Source organism: Toxorhynchites rutilus, chromosome 1 (assembly GCF_029784135.1).
Source record: "Toxorhynchites rutilus septentrionalis strain SRP chromosome 1, ASM2978413v1, whole genome shotgun sequence".
NCBI lineage: Eukaryota > Metazoa > Arthropoda > Insecta > Diptera > Culicidae > Toxorhynchites > Toxorhynchites rutilus.
Genome location: NC_073744.1, coordinates 168,682,086 through 168,706,323, shown reverse-complemented (window position 1 = coordinate 168,706,323; position 24,238 = coordinate 168,682,086). Strand labels below are relative to the sequence as shown.

The window sequence follows — 24,238 nt, the reverse complement described above, 5'->3', positions numbered from 1 at the left end:
TTGACGTAGAACTACGTCTTTCATTAAGGGTGCCAAATCAAAAAATAGGTCACGTTTTTATGAAATAAAGTTAACGTTATTAACTATTTTTGCCGCGAACGGATTTGGGCGATTTACATACCAAACGAATCGGAAAACCCCTAAGATTTTGTTTGTTATATTTATAGTTTGTTATAGTTTGCTATATATTACAATCGACTGATGTGTAAATGTTTTAAATTGATGAAAACTAGAAGCATTTCCATTTCCCCATACATTTGTTCTGCTCATTTGTTAACTTCCCTACCCATGCAGTCAATAACGAGCAGCTTATCGGCGAACAACGAAGGGGAATGATCTAAAGTCTCCGCGAAAAAGAGGAAGAAAAGAAAGAACGAAGGGCAATATTTGCCTAGAGCATAAATATTGAATCTCGTTGAGGCAAACTTTCAGTATCGTTCTAGATACGAAGCAATAAACATCGCTTGTTCTTCCTTGTTTTGCGTCATCACATGACATCGTTTCGGATTGAGCTGTGGATACGACCAAATTACTTACTCTCTGATGTCTCTGGCATTGCAATCGTTACATCAAACTGACGCCATTCCATTAAGGTTCTGAACTACACAATTGAGAGGGCAATCATCAAACTAGGCTATCATCGGCTCACCAAGAAAATAATCGTTCTGGAATTTTGTTGTGATTTGGTATCGCATAACAGTAGCAAAACTATCTCCACCAAGGATAACAGCTATGCTAATCGGGACCAGAAATATTAATAAACAGGGATTCTATTGAGAAGAGCGCAAGATAATTTAAGTGTTTTCAGTTGCTTTAAGCCATTGATATATGGCTTTGTGTGCGTACGTGCGTGCTTCCCCGTATGTACAAATAGCATCTTCGCTACGCTGAAACCCCATTTGTATCTACTCCCATGTGCATTGGCCCTGTCGTGATGCAACAATCACCTAATATTTTGATGCTATGATGGACGATTGTTTGGTGGTGCAAATTATGCAGTGGCAATAGTAAATAAAAAACAAAGAGCTCCCTCTAGCGGAAGAGGAATATTTGCGCGGTGGCCTTAAACCGTAGTGAATGTCGTGCTGGAATGTTGTGAGTTGTTTGGGTTTGCGTGCCAATCGCAAAACTGCCTTCAACAAGGGTGGAATTTGCGCTAATCTTGATCATAATCAAGCAATGCAACTCTTTTCGAGGTTATTGAAATTAACAGACAGAATTTATCTCGTTTATTTAGTCACTTCTTCTTCTTCTTGAATGGCGTTAACGTTCCCTTGTGGAACTTTTGCCGTCTCAACGTATGCATTAACTAGCGTCATTTATTAATACTTGGTCGAGATTTCTTAAGCCAAACAACACGCCTTGAATGTATTCCGAGGGGCAAGCTCTTGAATACGCATGACCACAGTGCAAGTCGAAGGAAATTTCTTTGACGAAAAATCCCCCGGCCAGAACGGGAATCGAACCCGAACACCCGGCATGATAATGTGAGACGCTAACCACTCGGCCACGGGTGCACTAAACTTATTTAGTCACCAAGAAAGTAAATGTCGTTCTAGAGTTTTGTATGTGATTGGGTTTTCGCTTGCCAGTAGCAAAACTCTCTCCACTAAGGATGACAGCTGCGCTTATCTCGCGTATGAGAAAGTAATGTAACTTTTTTCAAGACCAGTAATATTAACAGAAGCCTTTCTTTTGAGAATAGTGCAAAATTATTAATGAGTTTTTATATTCTTAGTCGCTTCAAGCCACAAATGTATGGCTCTGTATACATGCTATGTTGAACGCTTGTGTGGTGCTGGTTGATTTTCGTTGTACGAACGATGCCTAGAGAGTGCCAAAGAAAGATTGTTGTAGTTATGAGATGTGGAATAATGGACCTGGTGCCAAAAGTATATAATCGCTTATAGCCGAGTGTATGTCAATTGCGAAAAAGGCCACCGGAATAGCGTTCGAGGTAAATTTTCAATGCATTGTTCGAGGTAAATTTTCAATGCATTGAAACAAAGTGCAACATGCAATCAGTTTGTGTATTGTTCTGTGAGGGCAAAAATGAATAATCAACCAATTCAGTTGACTATACTGATTCTACAATAAAAAACCATTCCAGGGCGACCAAACCAGTTGGCTTCGCCAACAGAAGCTCGATTTCTAAAAAATAAATCACCACCGTTTTTTGCTGGGTAGATTAAAATTTCCTTTAATGGAAATTTGATTGTTAGTTACAACAAATATTTTTGACACAATTGTCTTACGTTTCAGTGACTCCTGTTGCCTTTTTTCTCTGGAAACCATCTCAAGGATATCAAATCTGCCTTAAGTATAATCTGCCTTAAGTATAATGTTAGAGTATTTTGAAGGTAAATAAGTAAGCTAATCTAACCTGGCAATCATTGGAACTTCCTAATTGTATTTAAGTCTTTATTTTTTCCCGAAATGTACACTTGCTTGTTTCTTTTCCAACTCTCTCTAGATTTTTAATTTTTTCACTATGCCTACTACTTGTTATTTCATTAAAACAATAGGTCGTATGAATAAAAACTAAATTCAGCTTTACTTTACTTGAATCACGCATTCGAGCAGTGACATTAAGTATTTACTACGTTTGGTATGAATAAAACCGGCAACTGAGTATGAACTTTTCGAAAATGGAAGTTTACTTGATTTCGTATGAATAAAACAGCATTTATCAAGTATTTACTTTGTCATTATCAAGTATGCTCATGAGCGTACTTTGCTTCTGAAAACTCTTTCGTTTATCTTATGCGATTAATATTTAGTGCTGCTATCTTACATTTAAACAAGTGAAAAATGTATTATGATGCGCCAAATATTCCTTTTCCGCTCGTTTGTGACATCGGTCCTTCATTTGAGAAAAATTGGGCTACCAAAACATACAAAATACGCAGAGAGGGAGATGACGACAATTGCAAGCAGTTGTACAGGTTTAGTCGCGAAAATGTAGGTTTCTTAGCAAGAATCTTTCTACCCAACTATGAGGAAACCAGAGGGGGAGCGTTGCAAAACATGCAAAAAATGAAATGTTTCCTGCGTTATGTGGGCGATCCCGGATTCCAGGTATGCTCTTCATTACTTACTCTGGCATTGCAAAAAAAAAAACAGATATACGGTTTTCTAGGTGGGAGTTGGTGAGGATTTGGGTCTACACCAAACGACCGTTTGCAAAACTGTCTGGCAAACGTGTCGAGCGATCGTTGAAAAATCCCACGAGTGGATTAAATTCCCATCAACGAAGGAAGAATTTGAACACGAAAAGAAAGTATGGATCAAAAAGAACAAGTTCCCTTACTGCATAGGGGCTCTTGACTGCACTCATGTGCTCATAAAACGGCCACACCATTTTGCCGATGAATTCGTCATTTCGCCATAGAGGACAACGTCGTCGAGATGCAATTACGATACACATTAAAAATCAGTTATAATATAAAAATATTCTGCCTTTAAAACTTTTTTAATTTAACGTTAATTTAAAAAATATATAATAAAAATATATACACTTTCAGATGATCATGTTCTCTCTGAGTTTTTTGATTTTCAGGACAGCAATTTCCTTTTTCAGAACCAACAGCTCCATTTCTTTTTGGTGTCGCTCTTCTTGGTTGGCTTTCAATACATCCGTATAATCTAGTTGCTTTTTCAGTAACTTAAGTTGTTCCTCATAGACAGTTTGTTGTGTTCTGCCACGTGTAGCCTGGAGTGAAAAAAAAAGAATTGAAAAACTATAAAAGTGCTTTGAAGAACATTTTTAGGAGAGAAATGGAAATAAAAATACCATTTTAATCACTGAGAGCGCATGAGAAGTAAAAACATACCGATTTTTGATTTGCTTTTAGTGTTTGACACGCTTGACTCGGCGCCAGAAACTCGTTCTGCAATCAGAAGAATCATGCTCTTCCTTCGGTGGATCCTTCCTCATTGCAATATTTTAGCTTCCTACTACCAGACCATCTGTAAAAGTTATGATAAATGATAACATTTCATAAGTTTCAATATAATTGAAATAATTGAATAATTTTTACTTACACGGAACGCTGATGATGCTGGGATTGTCAACACCCCCCAGCAGTCCATAAAACTTTTCTTGCGGTTGGTTGAGCACAATTTTAACGTTCCCTGTTTTTTTGGTATCCGTTTTTTCTTTAACAGCGGTCTTCATGTTATTGATTTTCTTCAATATTTGGTCACCAGAGAACTCCAATCCACATCGGATGAACAACTGCTGTCGCATCGCCGCCAACGCTATTTTTTTCTTCTCCCGCACAGGTGGTGTTTGCGATTTGGAAAGTAAAATTTTTCCTACTTCCTCCAGTACATCCACAAACACAGCATACATTTGTTCCTGATTAGATTGATTCTTCCTCTTTCTTTCGCTACCGCTGCTGATTGATTTTTCGGCAGATCCTTCGAATTTATGATTGGAAACTAGTATTTTTAAGCAACAATTAAAAAACTCAACTTACCATCATCTACCAGAACAATCTCTTCGAGTACCTCGATGTTTTCGTGGCCAAAAATCATTGTTATAGATTTTTTTTTCAATGAAAGGATCACAACAAGGGCGAGAAAAGTGACGTCTTGAAACCAAACAAAAACAATCAGTTGACAGATGTTTGACAAAGTAAGAACTATGTTCGAATTCGAACATACGTTAAAATGAAATTAGTAAAGTAAACTTTTAATCATACGGATTCAAGTAAATACTAGAAAAGTTTACTTTACTTGGAAACGGGCAGAATAAGTAAATGCTTTTTTTTATTCATACGGCCTAATGGTTGCCATGGTTTTCTTTTTCACCCATTTCCATCCATTGGACTCAAACCAGGTCAGAGTCTGAACGAGGTTTGGGTAGGTATTTGGATGTCAAGGTGGACTCAGCCTGAAGGCCGTAACAAAACAATTCTACTAAAAACAGTTATTTCTAAAATTTCGCAGCATTCTAAAATAATATCCAAAGTTATTAATAAGCGACTTGAATAAAATAACAGCGTAACTCTACGTCAACAATGTGGTCGTGTCTTGGACACAACTTAATATAATTTTTTTTCAGATACCAAATATAATAAATTTTAATTATGATAATGTCGCAAGGGTTCCACATTAAGCAAGTTATAGTTACCTATAACCTATAAATAACACCTACCACTCTTGTCACGCTTGCTCTAAAACACAACGACCTTGAAATGTAGCACAATTTTGCAGGAAACAATCATCCTCTAAACGCCTAGATTCACGAGTCAGTTCATGTGGCCATCTCACCCTCAGTGGTGGCCAACTTGACCCGTCATGATTTTAGTAGCACCTTTTTCATACCTTTTTTAATTTATTTATATAATTTTTAAAATTATGAAATAAAAAGAAAACATTCTAAAGATCGATGCTGACATAATGGAATGCCTCAATTTTGTATGCATTGTGTTTAATTGTACTCTATGCTTAGGGGGGCCGTCTTACCCCGTCCTCCCCTACTAGACAAAGTTCACGCGTCTCGACTCTTGTGTTCTACTCATTATGACAGATATGGTGTTGAGTTTCACCAGAAGAGAATTAATTTAACACTGGGAAAAAGCTAATTCCTTGAATAAATTTTGATAATTTGTGGCACTGGTAACAGATGATGTCGTAAAGGGTGTGTCACATCAAAATGCATCACGGAAAAAACGCTGTAGAAATATAATTTTTGGAATTATATCTTCAGCTTTCGTTTATAATCAGAAAAGAATGTATAGATCACGTTGGCCATGCTTCACTGTCAATTTTTCGTAAATTTGGAAAAATGTCGTCGAACGAAAAAGAGCGTAGTGAATTAATCCTTTGCACTCATTTCGAGAATCCGGAGTTGTCACATCGGGACATCGGTAAGATGCTGGGAATCGTCCAATCCACGGTCAGCAGAGTACTAAAACGATACTTCGAGAACCTAACCATCGACCGGAAGGTGAAGAACGGCAAAAATGGATGCTCCTTCAGTGAAAAAGATCACAAGCGCGTAGTTAAGCAGTTTAGACGTGATCCCAGAAGTTCGGTCCGGGATGTCGCCAATAAGCTGAATTTGTCAAGTTCATTCGTCCAGCGGACCAAGCAACGGGAGGGCCTGCGTACATACAAGGTTCAGAAGGCTCCTAACCGCGACGAAAGGCAAAACATGGTGGGGAAGACGCGAGCCCGGAAGCTGTACACCGAAATGCTGACGAAACCGCATTGCCTGGTAATGGACGACGAAACCTACGTCAAAGCGGACTTTCGTCAGCTGCCGGGCCTGTTGTTCTTCTCCGCAGAGGACAAATTCAGCGTTCCGGAGGAGATTCGCAAGCAGAAACTATCCAAGTTTGCCAAAAAGTACATGGTGTGGCAAGCGATCTGCTCTTGCGGAAAGCGGAGCGCCCCCTTCGTGATGACCGGCACGGTAAACGGGCAGGTTTACCTTAAGGAGTGCCTACAGAAGCGCTTACTACCACTATTGAAGCAGCACGAGGGCCCGACCATCTTCTGGCCGGATCTCGCTTCGTGCCACTATTCAAAGGACGTGTTGGAGTGGTACGAAGCCAACGGGGTCACCTTCGTGCCAAAGGAAATGAACCCGCCCAACGCACCGGAGCTTCGCCCAATAGAGAAATATTGGGCGATTATGAAGCAGGCCCTCCGGAAGAACCCAAAAGTTGTCAAATCGGAGGCGGACTTCAAGAGAAAATGGATTTCTGTTCAAAAAAAAACTACAACCTGACGTTGTACAGAACCTTATGGACGGGGTAAAGAGGAAGGTGCGAGCATACGGGCTTGGGCTCGAAGTATGAATAAAAAGAAAATGCCAAAAGTTGTTTAATAGTTTTTATTTTACTGTCTAAAATTTTCAAAAGGATCGGTCTACTGGGCGAATTTCTACAGCGTTTTTTCCGTGATGCAATTTGATGTGACACACCCTTTATCTCAAAATTCATCGAGAATTCCTCTAATACTCCAAGACTGATTACAAAACTGTAGACGAAAACCCTTGAACATAAAAAAGCGTCCATCGCACCGTGTGTCTTCTTTTGTTTCCACATCACCTTCATTCATTTTCATTTCAAATTCACCTCGCACATAGAGAGTGGTCCATCCCCAGAAATCCGCAACAGCATCAACCCGACAAATGAGTCCTGTCTGCGATAATAAAATTCAGCCAATTTGTCACTTTGACCAGGCGGTAATCACCACCGCATTTATTTTGTTTCTTTCCTACCGCCCATTAATAAACACGTGATGATTTGTGAATGGTGGGGTCTAATCTGTGGACACGGACACCGAAGAATAGCTTGGGCCTTGGATGCCTTCAGGAACCGAGAGGATCGACAGCAGACGCAATGAAAAACTTTTCATTTAGTCTCTAAATTTGTCATAAATATAAATGAATTTATTCATAAGCAGTCGCGCTCCCAGGGCTTTTCACGGTCGAGGGGTCCATCGGTTGGTTGGTTTACTCGGCGAGTGCTTTCACACTTGAACGGGAAAAACGAGTGTTGGAAAATTCGGCGGAATAGAGGTAATGGATGGCCCTTAGCGAACAGTGGGTTGGAGAGGTGGTAGCAGCTTTATGCGGATTTTTACACCACCTGCCAACTGCTCGACGGCTTTTTTGCGCTTATAGGAGTGGAGGGGTGGCGGTTTCATTTGGGTTTTCCAATTTTCCCACTTTGAAGTGGAAATTTCGTCTCATTCGCTGTGGAGAATAATAATGATTTTAATAAAACTCGAAGAGCTTCCGTTTTGCAAGGAAAGTGTGCTCATTGCTGACTTAATTGTCGAAATTTTGAATGACGCTGGAACTGTCGTCCTTCAACTTAACAAAAATGCTTATTTTTCCCTGTATCGCCATGAAAAGTTATCAATTTTCAACCAATTTCTTAACGTATCGCCACAATCGCTGCAACAAAACTCATAAATTTCCATCCAAAATTAAACCAAACTTCCTTACCGCAGCAAAAATGAAGTTACGATAGTACATTATTTCCATTCTGTCAATTCTGGCGCAAATCCACAAAAACCGAAAAACTTCGTCACATTTAACGCTTCGGAGAAGTGCAAAAAGTGGTGTCCCACCCACACACAACTTTCACCCTCTCTCGTACGCCACCACCAATCATGATGAATCATGTAAAAGATGCTGATAAGGCGAACTTTCTCCTTCTTCTTTCGCAGAACCATCTCAAGCTTCGCTCTCCGGAGCTCCTCTGTCCAGAGGGGATTTACTAGCTGTGTTCGAAGTGTTGCATGCCCAAAATTGACTTTCTTCCGTGCGGAAGAACTACTGCAAACAAGGATAAAGTTATTTAGGGCTGCTGCATTTACTGCAGCTTTGGCTTTTTTTTTTTCTGCGGAAACTTTCTCCTCTCCTCGTGAGGTTTTTTTATGTTGCATAGCAGCGCGGTGCGACCTCTACGGGAAGTCTTGAATATTTAGTTTTTCCTAAAGAAGCGAAAAGATTTCACAAGTTGGAGTATTCCGCCCGCACACTTCGAAATCACTTGCACCGAAGTGATAAACGAGAATTTTGCTCCTCCACCGCTGGATTTCCATTGACGACGAAACAAACGCCGGCGGGGGCGGTGAAGTTTGTTATGAATTGCTTTCACTATCCTTAGGCATGACAGCGTCTGAAGGATCTAAGATCGAACGATGTAAGTTTTCGTTTGAAAATATTGATTGTCACCCGTCAAAGGGGGACTCATCTTGGCGACTTTCCGCGACTTTTTTGCAAGTCATTCTTTCACATGACAAGATAGCTGATCGACTGTGAGGAAAATGAAAAATATCAATAGCAAATATGAAAAAATATTAGCTATGTCAGAACTTCTTTGATTCACTCGCAAGTATTGAATATAGGTTACTAAAACTTTGTAGGTCATAGTTATATTTGTGCATTTCAGAAAATACTGTTCAAGGCTGCTTCAGCATACTTCAGCATCATAAACATGAAATTCTTAAAAAAAATGGTTTGTCGTTTAGCCAGATTGTGAACAGACGGATGAGCGGGAATAAAAACGATGTAAATTAAGTGGATCCGTATCTTCCGTAGAGTAGATCTTAGAATCTACCGCACTGATATTTTACTTTAGCGCTTCCGTTATTTTTTTTTTTCTAGAGGAGGCGATCTGGCGTAGTGGTAACATCCATACCTCTCACGCAGAGATCACGAGTTCAATTCTCACTCCCGACATTCTTCCAAAAAAGGAAGTAAAAGTGACGAACCAGCCGAAATGTGTTGAAAGTCACTATAAAAATATTTTTTTTCCATGCATCATTCAATTTCCAATGGAATAGTTCTTGCCCACGTGAGAAACTAGTTCGGAGCATGTAGCCCGACGGCAGGTGATTATGTATTTGTTTCATCACCAACAATATCATACAATTCTGATAAGTAAAAATGCAACATTATAGTAACGGCTTTAATCTACCTTTGACAGTATATAGGAACAATAACAACGTGTGCCCGCGATGTAATTTAGGGTCGTATAAGAGGCGAACACAAACTTATTGCGACACCGAAAATGTCATGCCAATTTTCTTATAATGTTCAGAATCAAACAAAAATTTTAGGAAAAGTTAATCGATGGAGCCTTGAGTGTACAATTGAACGCATTTTCGTTTGATGCCCTCAATCAAAGTCTTTACAGTGTCATCCGGTACCAGTTTCTCAGTTTTTTTCCATTTTCTTAACATGTCCTTCTTGTCTTTGACTGTCTTCTTGCTCTTCCGAAGTTCCCGCTTCATTATTGCCCAGTACTGCTCCACCGGGCGCAGCTCCGGACAGTTTGGCGGGTTCATGTCCTTTGGAACAAAATGGACAGAATTGGCCTCATACCACTCCAGGACACTTTTAGAATAGTGGCATGATGCCAAATCTGGCCAAAAAAGCGGAGCTTCGTCGTGCTGCTGCAAGAACGGCAAAAGGCGCTTCTCGAGGCACTCAGATTTGTAGATCTCGCCATTTACTGTGCCCTTTGTCACGAAAGGCTCACTCCTCAGTCCGCAAGAGCAGATGGCCTGCCAAACGAGATATTTGGAGGCGAACTTCGACATTTTCTTCTTCTTAAATTTGTCGTCCACATCGAATTTGCTCTTGCCGGCGAAAACTCCAACCCCGGAATTTGCCTAAAATCGGCTTTTATATACGTTTCGTCATCCATCACACAGCAGCCATATTTTGTCAGCATCTTCTCGTAGAGCTTCCGTGCCCGAGTTTTAGCCGTCGATTGTTGCCGCTCATCGCGGTTTGGGAAGTGTAACGGGAGGAAGGATATCGAGGACAAGGAGGCGATACAACCTTCACTTAAGCGCCAGGCAAGTTATTACACTTGCCGTGAAGGAGCGAGATTTGTCTCTTCAGTTTCCCGTGCCCGACCGTGAGACCTCAGGGCGAGTTCCTGCCTACGATCTTCAACCCACACTTGAATTGTCTTGGCGCTCACCAAGGAATAGAATTCAATCAAATTGGTATTCAAAAACATCCAGGATGGAAAGGTTTCCTTTGAAGGTTTGCCTTCCCAGAGCCTATGCTACCTCGAACCCGAAAACCGAACAATTGAAGGGCCTCAAAACAGCCGAAATTCAATAAACATAAATTATAACGTGAAATACAGTATATATACAATTGTTTTCTATTAAATTCAAATTATCCCTAATCACAAATTTTGCCTTAACTCTAGTACTTGCAAGTTTTTTTTTTCTGTTGCTCCCTCGGTGGTCGAGAACAAGTGCACTTGCTGCTACGCTGAGTGGTGTCTTCGCTAGATGGTGACGCACGTAATGGTGTATGCGCTTTCTCCGGATTGTTGTGTGACTTTTTTCCGGGCTTATCGTGCGCGACACACGGCCTTCCCGGATGCCAAAGGTCGAACCGGCCAAAGTATAGGGATTTCAACACTCCCAGATTGGCACCTTCACTTGAAGGAATTTCATCTTAACTAATACACCACTCAAAATAAAATCATTTTCTCAAATTTTCTCGCCTTTCACTGTGATTCTTTTACTTCATCTAGATCTTATAACCACTTTCTTTGTGTATGAACTCCTATTGTTTCCTACTAACTCAAACGTAGGTCCGTTCTCTAAGCCGGTTGAACTGAAAGAGCCCTTTCAATCCTTTTCAAACCCAATATTGACCCATGGCGATCGACCCGAGAATCCCTTTCGTCAGCGATCACACAGAAAACCGCATGTGGATTTAAATCGCTGACAAAACCCTTCTGGCGTCTTTCGGTACAACAGGATAGAGACCGCGATCTAGTACCTCGTAAAAGTTGTATCGAAGTTTTAGCGTTAGTCTACAGTTAATACTTTTTTTTTTAACCGTATGGTAAATGTGTAACATCGTTACAGAAGTTACAAGGTACCTTGTATGTATGTAGTCCAGCTCTCTTCTTTGCATTCTTGACGTAGCTCTGCGACATGTCGATCATTTTAGCCAAATCATGACTTGAGACGTTGGGATTTGCTTTAATCATCCGCTTCTCCTTTCCCTCAGTCTTTTTGTTCTCAGGTCCCGATTTTCTTCCAGCTCCTTTGCCGTGGTCCAACGTCAACCGCTCCTGGAACCGATTCAATACTCTGGAGACGGTTGAATGGTGAATGTTCAACATTTTTCCCAACTGCCGGTGCGACAGGTCAGGAAATTCCAGATGGTTGGAAAGAATTTGTTCTCTCGACTCGCATTGGTTCACTTCCATTTTCGTTGAATCGAAAAACACGACTTCGAGTTTGACAGCATGTAGACAATACACATCAATGAGAAAGTGTGCAAAATTTGGTTGATTTTTACCCAATGGTAAAAGAGTTATGCCCTGTTGAATGTGTCGCAATAATTTCGTGTTAGCCCTTTATGGTCGTACATGAAGGAAGCATTGAGTCAGTCCAGAAACAGTTTCTCTTATTTGCACTCCGTAAGTTAAACTGGTGTGCACCCGTGGCCGAGTGGTTAGCGTCTCACATTATCATGCCGGGTGTTCGGGTTCGATTCCCGTTCTGGCCGGGGGATTTTTTCGTCAAAGAAATTTCCTTCGACTTGCACTGTGGTCACGCGTATTCAAGAGCTTGCCCCTCGGAATACATTCAAGGCGTGTTATTTATTATTATTATAAGAAATATCAACTTAGTATTAATAAATGACGCTAGTTAATGCATACGTTGAGACGGCAAAAGTTCCACAGGGAACATTAACGCCATTCAAGAAGAAGAAGTTAAACTGGACCTCATTTCCACTTCCTTCAGATGAAGCACGCTGCATGCTCATAAACATCAAATCACTGAAGGAACGCCGTAAATTTGCAATGCTTTCTTTCGTTAATGATCCAATTTCGCAACGAGTACAATCAGCTCAATTACTAGAAAAAATAAATTTCTATGTACCTGGGCGTCAACTAAGAACACGTAATTTGTTTTTCCCAAAACATCCAGAACAAATTATACAAACAACGCCCCTATCAATCGCATGATGCGTATACAGGGGAGGTGAGGGTAAAACGGGCATGTTAAGAAGAACTTCAATTATATCTTTGGAAACTCATGTTCCCAAATCTTTCCTGCAGTTTCTTACAATTCAATATATTCTTTTTCTACCTAATTGGCCAAATATTTTAAAACAAGGGTTTTTCAATGTTTTTTCCTGAAATTAAAACAGACCAAAAAGTACAATATTTTTTTCGATGCGGGTAATATGAACATATAGTGGGGGTAATATGGACAGGTTTGTAATACATGAATCATAGGGGTTCATAGGGGTTTATCAATCGTGAGAGGCATAATTTCACTCAACTAAGGTCTGAACTCATCACGAATGTCCGTTAAATGATGAAATAAAATAAGTAAAAAAACTAAAAGCTAGAAAATAATTAGACAAGCAGCAGTTAGCAGTTATCACACCTCTCCTTCATAAGTCTAGGGCATTGATGAGACTAAAATACAATCGTGGGACATATGAGGAAGGCGCTAATTATGGATAATCTTGGATTTCAATTTTTCATAAATAACCGTATTCTACTAGTCAAGCCCTTTCATTTGATACCCATATTGATGAGGTTTTGGAAAAACCCATATCGATAAGGTTTTGAGAAAATATGTAATCCGCCATTTTGTAGTGGCCGCCATCTTGAATTTTCAAGATAATGAAATACGCAGTTTTATGATGACTACAGAGATAAAGGTGTGTTCCAAATTTCAGCTCAATCGGTCAACAGGACGGGCATACAAACATACAAACATACAAACATTCAAACATACAAACATACAAACATACAAACATACAAACATACAAACATACAAACATACAAACATACAAACATACAAACATACAAACATACAAACATACAAACATACAAACATACAAACATACAAACATACAAACATACAAACATACAAACATACAAACATACAAACATACAAACATACAAACATACAAACATACAAACATACAAACATACAAACATACAAACATACAAACATACAAACATACAAACATACAAACATACAAACATACAAACATACAAACATACAAACATACAAACATACAAACATACAAACATACAAACATACAAACATACAAACATACAAACATACAAACATACAAACATACAAACATACAAACATACAAACATACAAACATACAAACATACAAACATACAAACATACAAACATACAAACATACAAACATACAAACATACAAACATACAAACATACAAACATACAAACATACAAACATACAAACATACAAACATACAAACATACAAACATACAAACATACAAACATACAAACATACAAACATACAAACATACAAACATACAAACATACAAACATACAAACATACAAACATACAAACATACAAACATGTGTTCAGCACCTTTCGAAGGGACGGCCGCGAATCCATCATCGATGTAACTTTCTGCAGTCCATCACTGGCGGCTAATACGAAGTGGAGAGTGTCGGAGGGATACACACACAGCGACCACCAGGCAATCCTGTATAGTGTCGGCCAACGGAATCCCGCAGCGGTACGGAATACAAAAACCTTTGAGCGGAAGTGGAGGACAAAGGTTTTTGACAAGGAGCTTTTCGTCGAAGCACTACGCATAGACAGCAGAACTCTTAATCTGAGCGCCGACGGGCTGACAGGAACATTGGTGAGGGCATGCGATACAGCGATGCCGAGAAGACTGAACCCGACGAATGAACGACGTCCAGCCTACTGGTGGAACGAGACACTCAGCATCCTCCGCGCTAACTGTCTACGAGCCAGAAGAAGAGTCCAGAGGGCACGAACCGATGTAGAGAGAGAGGAGCACCGCGCGTCTTTCCGAGCGACCAGAGCCGCCTTGAAACGAGAGATACGTAGGAGCAAATCGAACTGCTATAGGGAGCTGTGTCGAGACGTCGACGCAAATCCTTGGGGTGAAGCATATCGAATCGTGATGGCGAAATTCCGTAGTTCAACGACTCCCATGGAATTATGTCCGGAAAAACTCGAGGTCATTGTGAATGGACTCTTTCCGCAGCACGACCCACCGACGTGGCCACCCACACTGTACGGTGAGGACGAAGCAGAGAACGCACAAGTCACCAACGAAGAACTCATCGCGGTGGCAAAAGGTCTAAAGTTGAAAAAAGCACCCGGCCCCGACGGAATCCCCAATGTGGCCCTGAAATCGGCGATCCTTGCTTTCCCCGACATGTTCAGGGTGGTGCTGCAGAAATGCCTGGATGACGGTCTCTTCCCTGCGGAATGGAAGATACAAAAGTTGGTGCTGCTCCCGAAACCAGGAAAGCCACCTGGAGATCCAGCGTCGTATAGGCCTATTTGTTTGTTGGATACTTTGGGAAAGCTCTTGGAAAGGGTTATTCTCAACAGACTGGTGAAATGCACGGAGGATGACCACGGATTGTCGAAAATGCAGTTCGGGTTCCGGAAAGGAAAGTCGACAGTGGACGCTATTCGGACAGTTATCGAGAAAGCTCAGGTCTCGCTTAAACAAAAACGAAGAGGCGACCGTTACTGCGCGGTGATTTTGATTGACGTGAAGAACGCCTTCAATAGTGCCAGCTGGGAGGCCATCGCCGAGGCGCTACACAGATTGAAGGTCCCTAGCTACCTGTACAGGATACTGAGGAGTTATTTCCAGAATCGGATCCTGGTATACAACACAGACAGGGGACAGATAGTGAAGAATATCTCGGCGGGAGTTCCACAAGGCTCCATCCTAGGTCCTACGCTTTGGAACACGATGTACGACGGTGTTCTAAGGCTGAAGCTACCCAGAGGTGTGGAGATCGTGGGCTTCGCGGACGACATCGTAACAACGGTAATCGGCGAGACGCTTCAGGAGGTGGAAATGTTGGCGACTGAGGCTGTAGACATGATCGGTAGTTGGATGGACAGCGTAAAGCTCCAGATGGCACATCACAAAACCGAGGTGCTGTTAGTGAGCAATTGTAAGGCAGTGCTGCGGGCAGAGGTATCGGTCGGAGGACATACCATCGTTTCGAAGCGGGCGGTGAAGTACCTCGGAGTCATGATCGACGACCGGCTGAACTTCAACCAGCACGTCGACTATGCATGTGGGAAGGCGTCAAAGGCCATCAACGTGGTGGCGAGGATCATGCCAAATAGCTTTGGCCCAAGCAGCAGCAAGAGGCGTCTCTTGGCAAGTGTATCTTCGTCGATACTGAGGTATGGTGGCCCTGCCTGGTTGGCGGCTCTGGAAACCCACCGAAATCGGAGGAAGCTGAACAGCACATTCCGACTCATGGCCATGCGAGTCGTAAGTGCTTATAGGACCATTTCGACAGAAGCTGTGTGTGTAATCGCCGGAATGATTCCCATCTGCATCACTCTGGCGGAAGATAGCGAGTGCTACAAGCGACGGGAAAGCAGAGGTATCCGGAAATTGATGAGAGCGGAGTCGTTGGACAAATGGCAGTATGAATGGGATACGGCAGAAAATGGTAGATGGACGTACAGGCTGATACCGGTACTTTCGACCTGGTTGAACAGGAAACACGGTGAAGTTAACTTTTACTTGACGCAGTTTCTGTCTGGGCATGGCTGTTTCAGGCAATATCTACACCGGTTCGGGCACGCAGTTTCACCCCTCTGTCCGGAGTGTGGAGATATGGAGGAAACACCGGAGCACGTCGTTTTTGTCTGTCCCAGGTTCATCGAAAGGCGCGAGGGGCTGCCTGCACTTCATGTCGAGAATATTGTGGAGGAGATGTGTCGCGACGAGATGATCTGGAATGCCGTGAGCAGTGCAATCACACAAATCATGTCGGAGCTGCAGCGAAGGTGGAGGGCTGACCAAAGTGCTGACAACGTCCGACGGTGAAAGGTGAACAACGGCGACGGCTGTTGCAAGAGATGGTACCTCACGAGAGTAGCTGTGACGGGGTGCGCGTTGTGTTGGAGGGCACCACCTAATCGGCTCTCCGCTGGGAAGAGAAATCCTGCGAGGGTGACTGTGACGGGGCGCGCGTCAAGTTGGAGGGCGCTTCCTAATCGGTGCACGTCTCGACAGGTAAACGGATACTGCCGCGGAGAACAGCAAAAGGCCTACCTGACAACGCCTGATCGTGGCCTGGATGGAGGAACACCGCGAACATTTCGAAGGAACGAGCATCAAGGATGAAGCCACGATCAAAATGGTGAATACCCCACGAGAGTAGCTGTGACGGAGTGCTCGTCAGGTTGGAGGGCACTGCCTAATCGGCGCTCCGTTGGGAAGAGAAATCCTGCGAGGGTGACTGTGACGGGGCGCGCGTCAAGTTGGAGGGCGCTTCCTAATCGGTTCACGTCTCGACAGGTGAGAAACCCCGCGAGGGTGGCTGTGACGGGTTGCGCGTCAAGTTGGAGGGCAATTCCTAATCGGTTCACGTCTCGACGGGTAAATTCAAAATGCCTGCGAAGAGGACATCAGCGCAGTGGAATTAATAACGAATGGAAAGAAAAAAATATTGAGAAAAAGGGAAGGACAACGCTAGTTTGCGTTGAAAACTCGAGAAGTGCATGAGCACAGCCGCCCCCTGAAGTAGTCGCCTAGACGTGGTCCCAGGGGGAATAAGGCAACGAGTAGAGGGCTTGGTTTTTGTGGGTGCGATCCCCACTCGACGTCTGGGTTAACCCTTCCCAGGTAAGGCTGGTAGAGCGTTCCTCACCTCTTTAAAAAAAAAAAAAAAACAAACATACAAACATACAAACATACAAACATACAAACATACAAACATACAAACATACAAACATACAAACATACAAACATACAAACATACAAACATACAAACATACAAACAGATTACAGGGCAAGCTAAATAAAACCGTTTCAAAATGGAGTGATGTCTGTCTGTCTGATTTTTATGGACTCGGAAACTACTGAACCGATCAACATAAAAATTGGTATGTAGAGGTTTTTGGGGTCGGGGAAGGTTCTTATGATAGTTCGGCCTCTTCCGTACAAATGAAACACAATTTTTTGCATTACTCGAGAATTCATCAAGCATATGAAACCAAATTTGGCATGTGGAGGTTTTAGGGTGCAATAAATGTTTTTACGGTGGTTAGACACTCCATCCCCTCTCTAAGGAGGGGCCGCCATACAAATGAAATACAAATTTCTGCATAACTCGAATAACTAATAACTAATCAAGCAAATGGAGCCAACTTCGGCATGTGGAGGTTTTTGAATAAAGGGTGTGTCACATCAAATTGCATCACGTAAAAAACGCTGTAGAAATTTAATTTTTAAGAATTATATCTTCAGCTTTCGCTTATAATCAGATACGAGTGTATAGATCACGTTGGCCATGCTTCACTGTCAATTTTTCGTAAATTTGGAAAAATGTCGTCGAACGAAAAAGAGCGTCGTGAATTAATCCTGTGCACTCATTCCGAGAATCCGGAGTTGTCACATCGGGACATCGGTAAGATGCTGGGAATTGTCCAATCCACGGTCAGCAGAGTACTAAAACGATACTTCGAGAACCTAACCATCGACCGGAAGGTGAAGAACGGCAAAAATGGATGCTCCTTCAGTGAAAAAGATCACAAGCGCGTAGTTAAGCAGTTTAGACGTGATCCGAGAAGTTCGGTCCGGGATGTCGCCAATAAGCTGAATTTGTCAAGTTCATTCGTCCTGCGTACATACAAGGTTCAGAAGGTTCCTAACCGCGACGAAAGGCAAAACATGGTGGGGAAGACGCGAGCCCAGAAGCTGTACACCGAAATGCTGACGAAGCCGCATTGCCTGGTAATGGACGACGAAACCTACGTCAAAGCGGACTTTCGTCAGCTGCCGGGCCTGTTGTTCTTCTCCGCAGAGGACAAATTCAGCGTTCCGGAGGAGATTCGCAAGCAGAAACTATCCAAGTTTGCCAAAAAGTACATGGTGTGGCAAGCGATCTGCTCTTGCGGAAAGCGGAGCGCCCCCTACGTGATGACCGGCACGGTAAACGGGCAGGTCGTGCCAAAGGAAATGAACCCGCCCAACGCGCCGGAGCTTCGCCCAATAGAGAAATATTGGGCGATTATGAAGCAGGCCCTCCGGAAGAACCCAAAAGTTGTCAAATCGGAGGCGAACTTCAAGAGAAAATGAATTTCTGTTCAAAAAAAAACTACAACCTGACGTTGTACAGAACCTTTTGGACGGGGTAAAGAGGAAGGTGCGAGCATACGGGCTTGGGCTCGAAGTATGAATAAAAAGAAAATGCCAAAAGTTGTTTAATAGTTTTTATTTCACTGCATAAAATTTTCAAAAGGATCGGTCTATTGGGCGAATTTCTACAGCGTTTTTTCCGTGATGCAATTTGATGTGACACACCCTTTATAAGAAATGTTTCTATGATGGTATGACACCCCTTCCTACTGTGAAATGGAGAGGGGGTTCCGTGAAAATAATACACATATTTCAACCAAACATGACAATTGATATTCTTTTAAAGTGATATAACGCACTCCTATATCTTAAAAAAAAAAAATGGATCACCCAATGTGTCGATAAGAGCAAAACTCGAGGAAGGAATTGTCCAATTCAGGGCTGTCTTTATTCTATCATATTTTCTGTATCAAACATTTTTTCCATGTAACGGAGAAACATGTTATTTGCAGGTGGTTGAAAAATCTTAAACGAGAATTGTGTCTGAAAATAATCTGATATTGTAATGCCGAGTTTTGTTAGAAGTACTAGGAATTTAATAGTAGAAGGTAATTTTAAAGGGTAGATTAGAAAATCAATCAACGAACAGTTCTGCGATTAGACCTATGAACGTGCACTTAGTAAAAAACGTGAATGTGAGAAAGAATAATGAATTTTGGGCGGGACGGAGTTTGCCGGGTCAGCTAGTACAACATAAATATAAGAGAGTGAAACAAGAGACACATTGAAAATAAGCACGCATAAAAGCTTTTCGCATACTTTGCCACATACACGGCCCAAACCGAAAAAGATATAGATTCACGTTTACGCTCTACTTTTTTACTACTTTTATGCAACAGCACCAGTGGCTATGTGGATAGCGTGGTCGTGTGGAACAGCCTTGCCGGCCTTGGTTCGATCTCTGATGTCGTTTAGACTTTTTTTTTGAGTGCAATCTCAAGCTGACGCTCAGTCTGAGAGAAAGAGATGTCTGCTCCCATACACACAAACATTTTAAAACATTTTTTTTTTTCATTTCACTCTTCAGTACAAGAAAAAGTATTGTTTCTGTCGAAGGTGAAATGTTCTCTGCCACTACTGCTAAGACTAACCTAATTAGTCAAACACTTTCACCAGCTACTACCACTCAATGTAACATTCCCTCGGGAAGAGATCTTTTCCAACCCCACAAAAAATGTTACAGCATAATAAAATACACACTATTCGGAGTGTTATTTACCCCACAGCTTAAATTGTTAGTCTTAGCGGGTAACCGTACATGTTCGTCTCCTCCCTCTCTTGTGGAACAGAACCACAGAACCCCATTCAGAACTGTTCACATCTTCTCGCGACTACCCTATCCCTAGGAGCAACCTTTGTGCAACCACTCCTCCAGAGGACAACGACTGCGCGAGGAGCACTTGCTCCCTGTGCTCCAACAAACAAAATGCATGCACTGTCTGGCTGTTGTGAAGAAGCGCCACACTTTTTAGCAGAATCTCAAATTTGCTTAAACACTCAATCATCGCATCGTTGTAGCCGTCGTCGTCGTCGTCGTCGTTGTCCATTACCCGTACCAGACTCAGCGGACATCCCTACGGAGGGCTGCACTTTTGGTAGCGGACCCAGGAAAATTCACCACCACCCCCACCAGCAGAGGAGCTGCAAAAGAGCGCGCTACTATGAAATTTAATGAAGTACGAGCGTTGTGTTTATGATAGCGTGAGGAGGAAAAACTTTTTCAACTGTAGCAACAAACAAGCCGGCGTTAAGTGGGACGGTAGCGGCAGTAAAATGTAAAATGGTAACGACTTTCAAAGTTTTCAATATTTCTTTGGTGAAATTGAGACCTGTTCTGATGCATCTGTGTGAAACAAAATAACGGTTCCAATTCGTGAACTCGTGAATGTCGTTCCACTTACACTGATGAGATGAGCTCGAAATGCTCTGTATTGAATTTTCTTCTCGATAAACCTCATATCTTCCAGATGCCATCCGTTTTGGGGTGCAAACGACGGAACGGTCCGGCTGCGGTCGGAGTGATTAAACAAGGAAAATATCACCGCATTGCAGTCGAAGCTCGGTCCGGGATCATGACAGAATTTAGTTTTTCGCCGCTCCGACTGAGTCCGGGTGAGTGGGGGAGTTACAACATGATGAAAAATTCGCCCTCTTTTCACGTTTCCACAGATCGCTACAAAATTCAACGGACACGAACGAATACGCCCATTCATTCTCCACTTCGCTCAGCGCTGTCGGACAAGGTGGATTCTTATTTACCGCCCTATTTTTTTACTGTTCCTTTTCATAATTTCAGAGGATTTCATTCCAAGTTGTGCCGCTTCAAACGGTTGATTTGTGGGGAATAAAAAAGAGCCGCGTCTTTATGGTCCGCTTCTGGAGCTGCTCGTCCGCCGCCACCGCTTGGTCCACTCCGTGGTCAAACCTTAACATTTGACCGCATTGCTGTTCCGACGATTTTCTTCGAGAGTTGATCACCGGGGGATCGGGGTTTGGGATTCACTCAGCTAGCAGAGCGATAGGAGCCGAAATTACCATCATTATAAAACCATCATGACCTAAAATAGAGGAATAATGATAGTGACCGAGAGAGTGTTTCGTTCAAATATTTTCCAACGATCCTCTGTTCTACCTAGGACACCTTTTTACAATTTCAGTCTCGGGCGCAATGAAAGTTGAAGCGCATTTATGCATAAAGAATATTAAATGATAATGCAAGTATCAAGCCGGTGACAGAATTATTTGGTTTTTATTTTTGCACTTGCCTTGAATTTCTGCATCTATGTGCTGCTGGATAGCTCAACCGAAAAGTCCAAAATAAATACAGATTTCATTGCTGGAGTTTATACCTTTGATAGTTGCTTGTCGACGAAGCTTTACTGAAGTAGCTTACGTTCAGACACATGAAGCTGAAGCTAACGCTAACGTGTTCCTTCATTTGAGTGAGGAGGAAGAGGGTTGTTTGTTTTTATATATTCGCCAGGGAAGTGTATGATACACTTGCCCTTCAGGTAGAGAAAGTTTAATTGGGGATACAAAATATTGAAATAATGAAAAGGTGTCTCAACAGCCAGAACGGTGCTTCATCATTCCCACTGTTGAATACATCATGTGATAATACTTCGGACAACCCCTCAACATGATAGATTTTGCGGCATGGGTCCAAATAATTTGTATTAGAATGTTGATCACCAACACCTATAAGAGGAAAATATAAACATGCAAACAAAGAAGGGAAATGTATAGAGAAAGGGAGGATAAAAGTTCATAGGAAAGTATTGAAATTTATAGCCAAAGGATTCAAAGGGAGTGCAAGTTAGATAGAGCCAATAATTATTACAAGGAAAAATTTATCAAGAAATTGTAGAAACCATTGTAAATAGTAGTGGAATAAAATAGTAGTAAAAAAAAGGAATTCAAAGGGAATAAAGTGGTATCAATTCCCTAAATAATATATTGAATGCAAAAGGAGCCACCGAAACTACCGAAAGCGGATTGAAATTCCAAGTGCGATTATAGGGGATATATCGCAACCCAGGAAGAACCAGACCAGGGGGCAAGGGCCCGTATCCCGAGTAAACATTGGTCCTTCGAGCCGGATCCTCATTGAAAAGGTTTTTGCAATCAATATAAATCGCCATCGAACTGGAAAATCGCCATCACTACTCACCGCCATCATCATCACAAACCGGAAACAATAATCAATCGCCATCATATTAAAAAGGGTTCACAATACTCTACAATTTCACACCGGAGGAACACAATACCACAAGAAATCGGAGTTGATTACTGCGAAGGCAAATCAATTCGTTTACCGGATCACATCACAAATATTTTGTCATCACTGAAGACCAAAACCACAAAGAATTCGCACCGCATCATATTGGACAGAATAATCTGGCCTGTCCAGGTAAACAAACACAAATAATATGTCCTGCAGTTGCTGGACAATTTAGGACCACTACACACATCCAAAATATCTTCCGCATGTATGGCCACGACATTTCACTCACGATTTGGAACTGAGTTAAGCGAACTTCAACGGATATTGCAGCACCGCGGAAAACTACTGATTCTTCAGATTATTTACATCTGATCGTCGGGAAAAACAACAACAAACTACCAACGGCACTCGCACGCATACCACCAAGGACAATCTCGACCATTCGCACACTGGAATTCAAGGGCAACTTACGGATTGAATCAAAACAAAACATCACCAAACACTACATCGGATTTAATTTTGGTTCATCCAGTATCAACAACGACTGTTTATATTCACATTCACCGTCGGAGTAACAAAACGCACCAAGGCAAATTAATTTGTTTACCGGATCACGTCACAAGTTTCCGTCGTCACTGAAGACCAAAGAAACCAGAATCAAAATAGCACAGCATCTACGTAAATCTACCACACATCGGATTTCCTTTTTTGTTAAGGTCAGTTAATTGAATGGTATACGTCCAGCCGAAGCTGGAGTTTATTTTTGTTACTACATCCAATGTTTTCATCTTGCGCACTGGTATTGGTCTGGCATTTTATATAACACTAGCTGACCCGGCAAACTCCGTCCCGCCCAACATTTGTTTTTGTTATCAATATCTTCAAACATTCACGTTTTCTTACTTAGGCTAGAGCAAGTTCATGAGTCCAATCGCAGAACTGTTCATTGATTGATCTTCTAATCGACCCCGTTGAATTTACCTTTTACTACAAAATTCCTAGTGCTCTTACCAAAACTCATCATTACAATGTCAGATTATTTTCAGGCACAATTTTCGTTCAAGATTTTACAACCACTTGCAAATAACATGTTTCTCCGTTACATGGAATAAATGTTTGATACATAAAATATGATAAAATAAAGACAGACCCCCCCCCTTCCTCACACCTTAGAGAGGGGGAGGAGTGTCCATTCACCATAGAAACGTTTCGTGCCCCCTAAAATCTTCACATGCCAAATTTGGCTCCATTTGCTTGATTAGTTTTTGAGTTATACAGAAATTTGTTTTTCATTTGTATGACAGCCCACCCTAAGAGAGGGGGGAGGAGTGTCGAACAACATTAGAAATGTTTCTTCCCCATAAAACCTCCAAATGCCAAATTTAGTTCCGTTTGCTTGATTAGTTCTTGATCTAGGCGGAAATGTATGCTTCATTTGTATGGCAGCCTCCCTCCCCCCCTCAGAGAGACGAAAGGAGAGTCTATTCGCCATAGAAACGTTTTGTGTTTCCCCATTAGAGAGGGGGTGGAATGTCTAACCACCATAGAACCATTTATTGCACCCTAAAACCTCCATATGCCTAATTTGGTTGCATTTGCTTGTTTAATTCTCGAGTAATGTAGAAATTTATGTTTCATTTGTATGGCCGCCCTCCCTTAGAGAGGGGGAAGGAGTATCTAACCACCATTAAAACATTTATTGCACCATAAAACATTCACATGCCAAATTTGGTTTCGTTTGCTTGATTCATTCTCGAGTAATGGCGAAATTCGTGTTTCATTTGTATGGCAGCTCCTCTTAGAGAGGGGGAGGAGTATCTAACCACCATAGAA

The 24,238-nt window shown here is 41.9% G+C and overlaps 2 protein-coding genes across 2 annotated transcripts in view; one reads left to right on the top strand and one right to left on the bottom strand.

Moving 5' to 3' along the window:
• Window positions 1-24,238, top strand: part of LOC129781228 (neuronal acetylcholine receptor subunit alpha-7-like) — a 587,700-nt gene that overhangs the window by 152,353 nt on the left and 411,109 nt on the right. The window lies entirely within an intron of this gene.
• On the bottom strand, window positions 3,524-22,809 carry LOC129781276 (uncharacterized). Its single transcript, XM_055789166.1, has 5 exons — window positions 22,352-22,809; window positions 4,482-4,595; window positions 4,045-4,422; window positions 3,834-3,969; window positions 3,524-3,712 (listed from the first exon to the last, which is right to left on the bottom strand). The coding sequence occupies exons 2-4, from the start codon at window positions 4,537-4,539 to the stop codon at window positions 3,947-3,949; spliced, it is 459 nt and encodes a 152-aa protein (XP_055645141.1). The 5' UTR covers window positions 4,540-4,595; window positions 22,352-22,809; the 3' UTR covers window positions 3,524-3,712; window positions 3,834-3,946.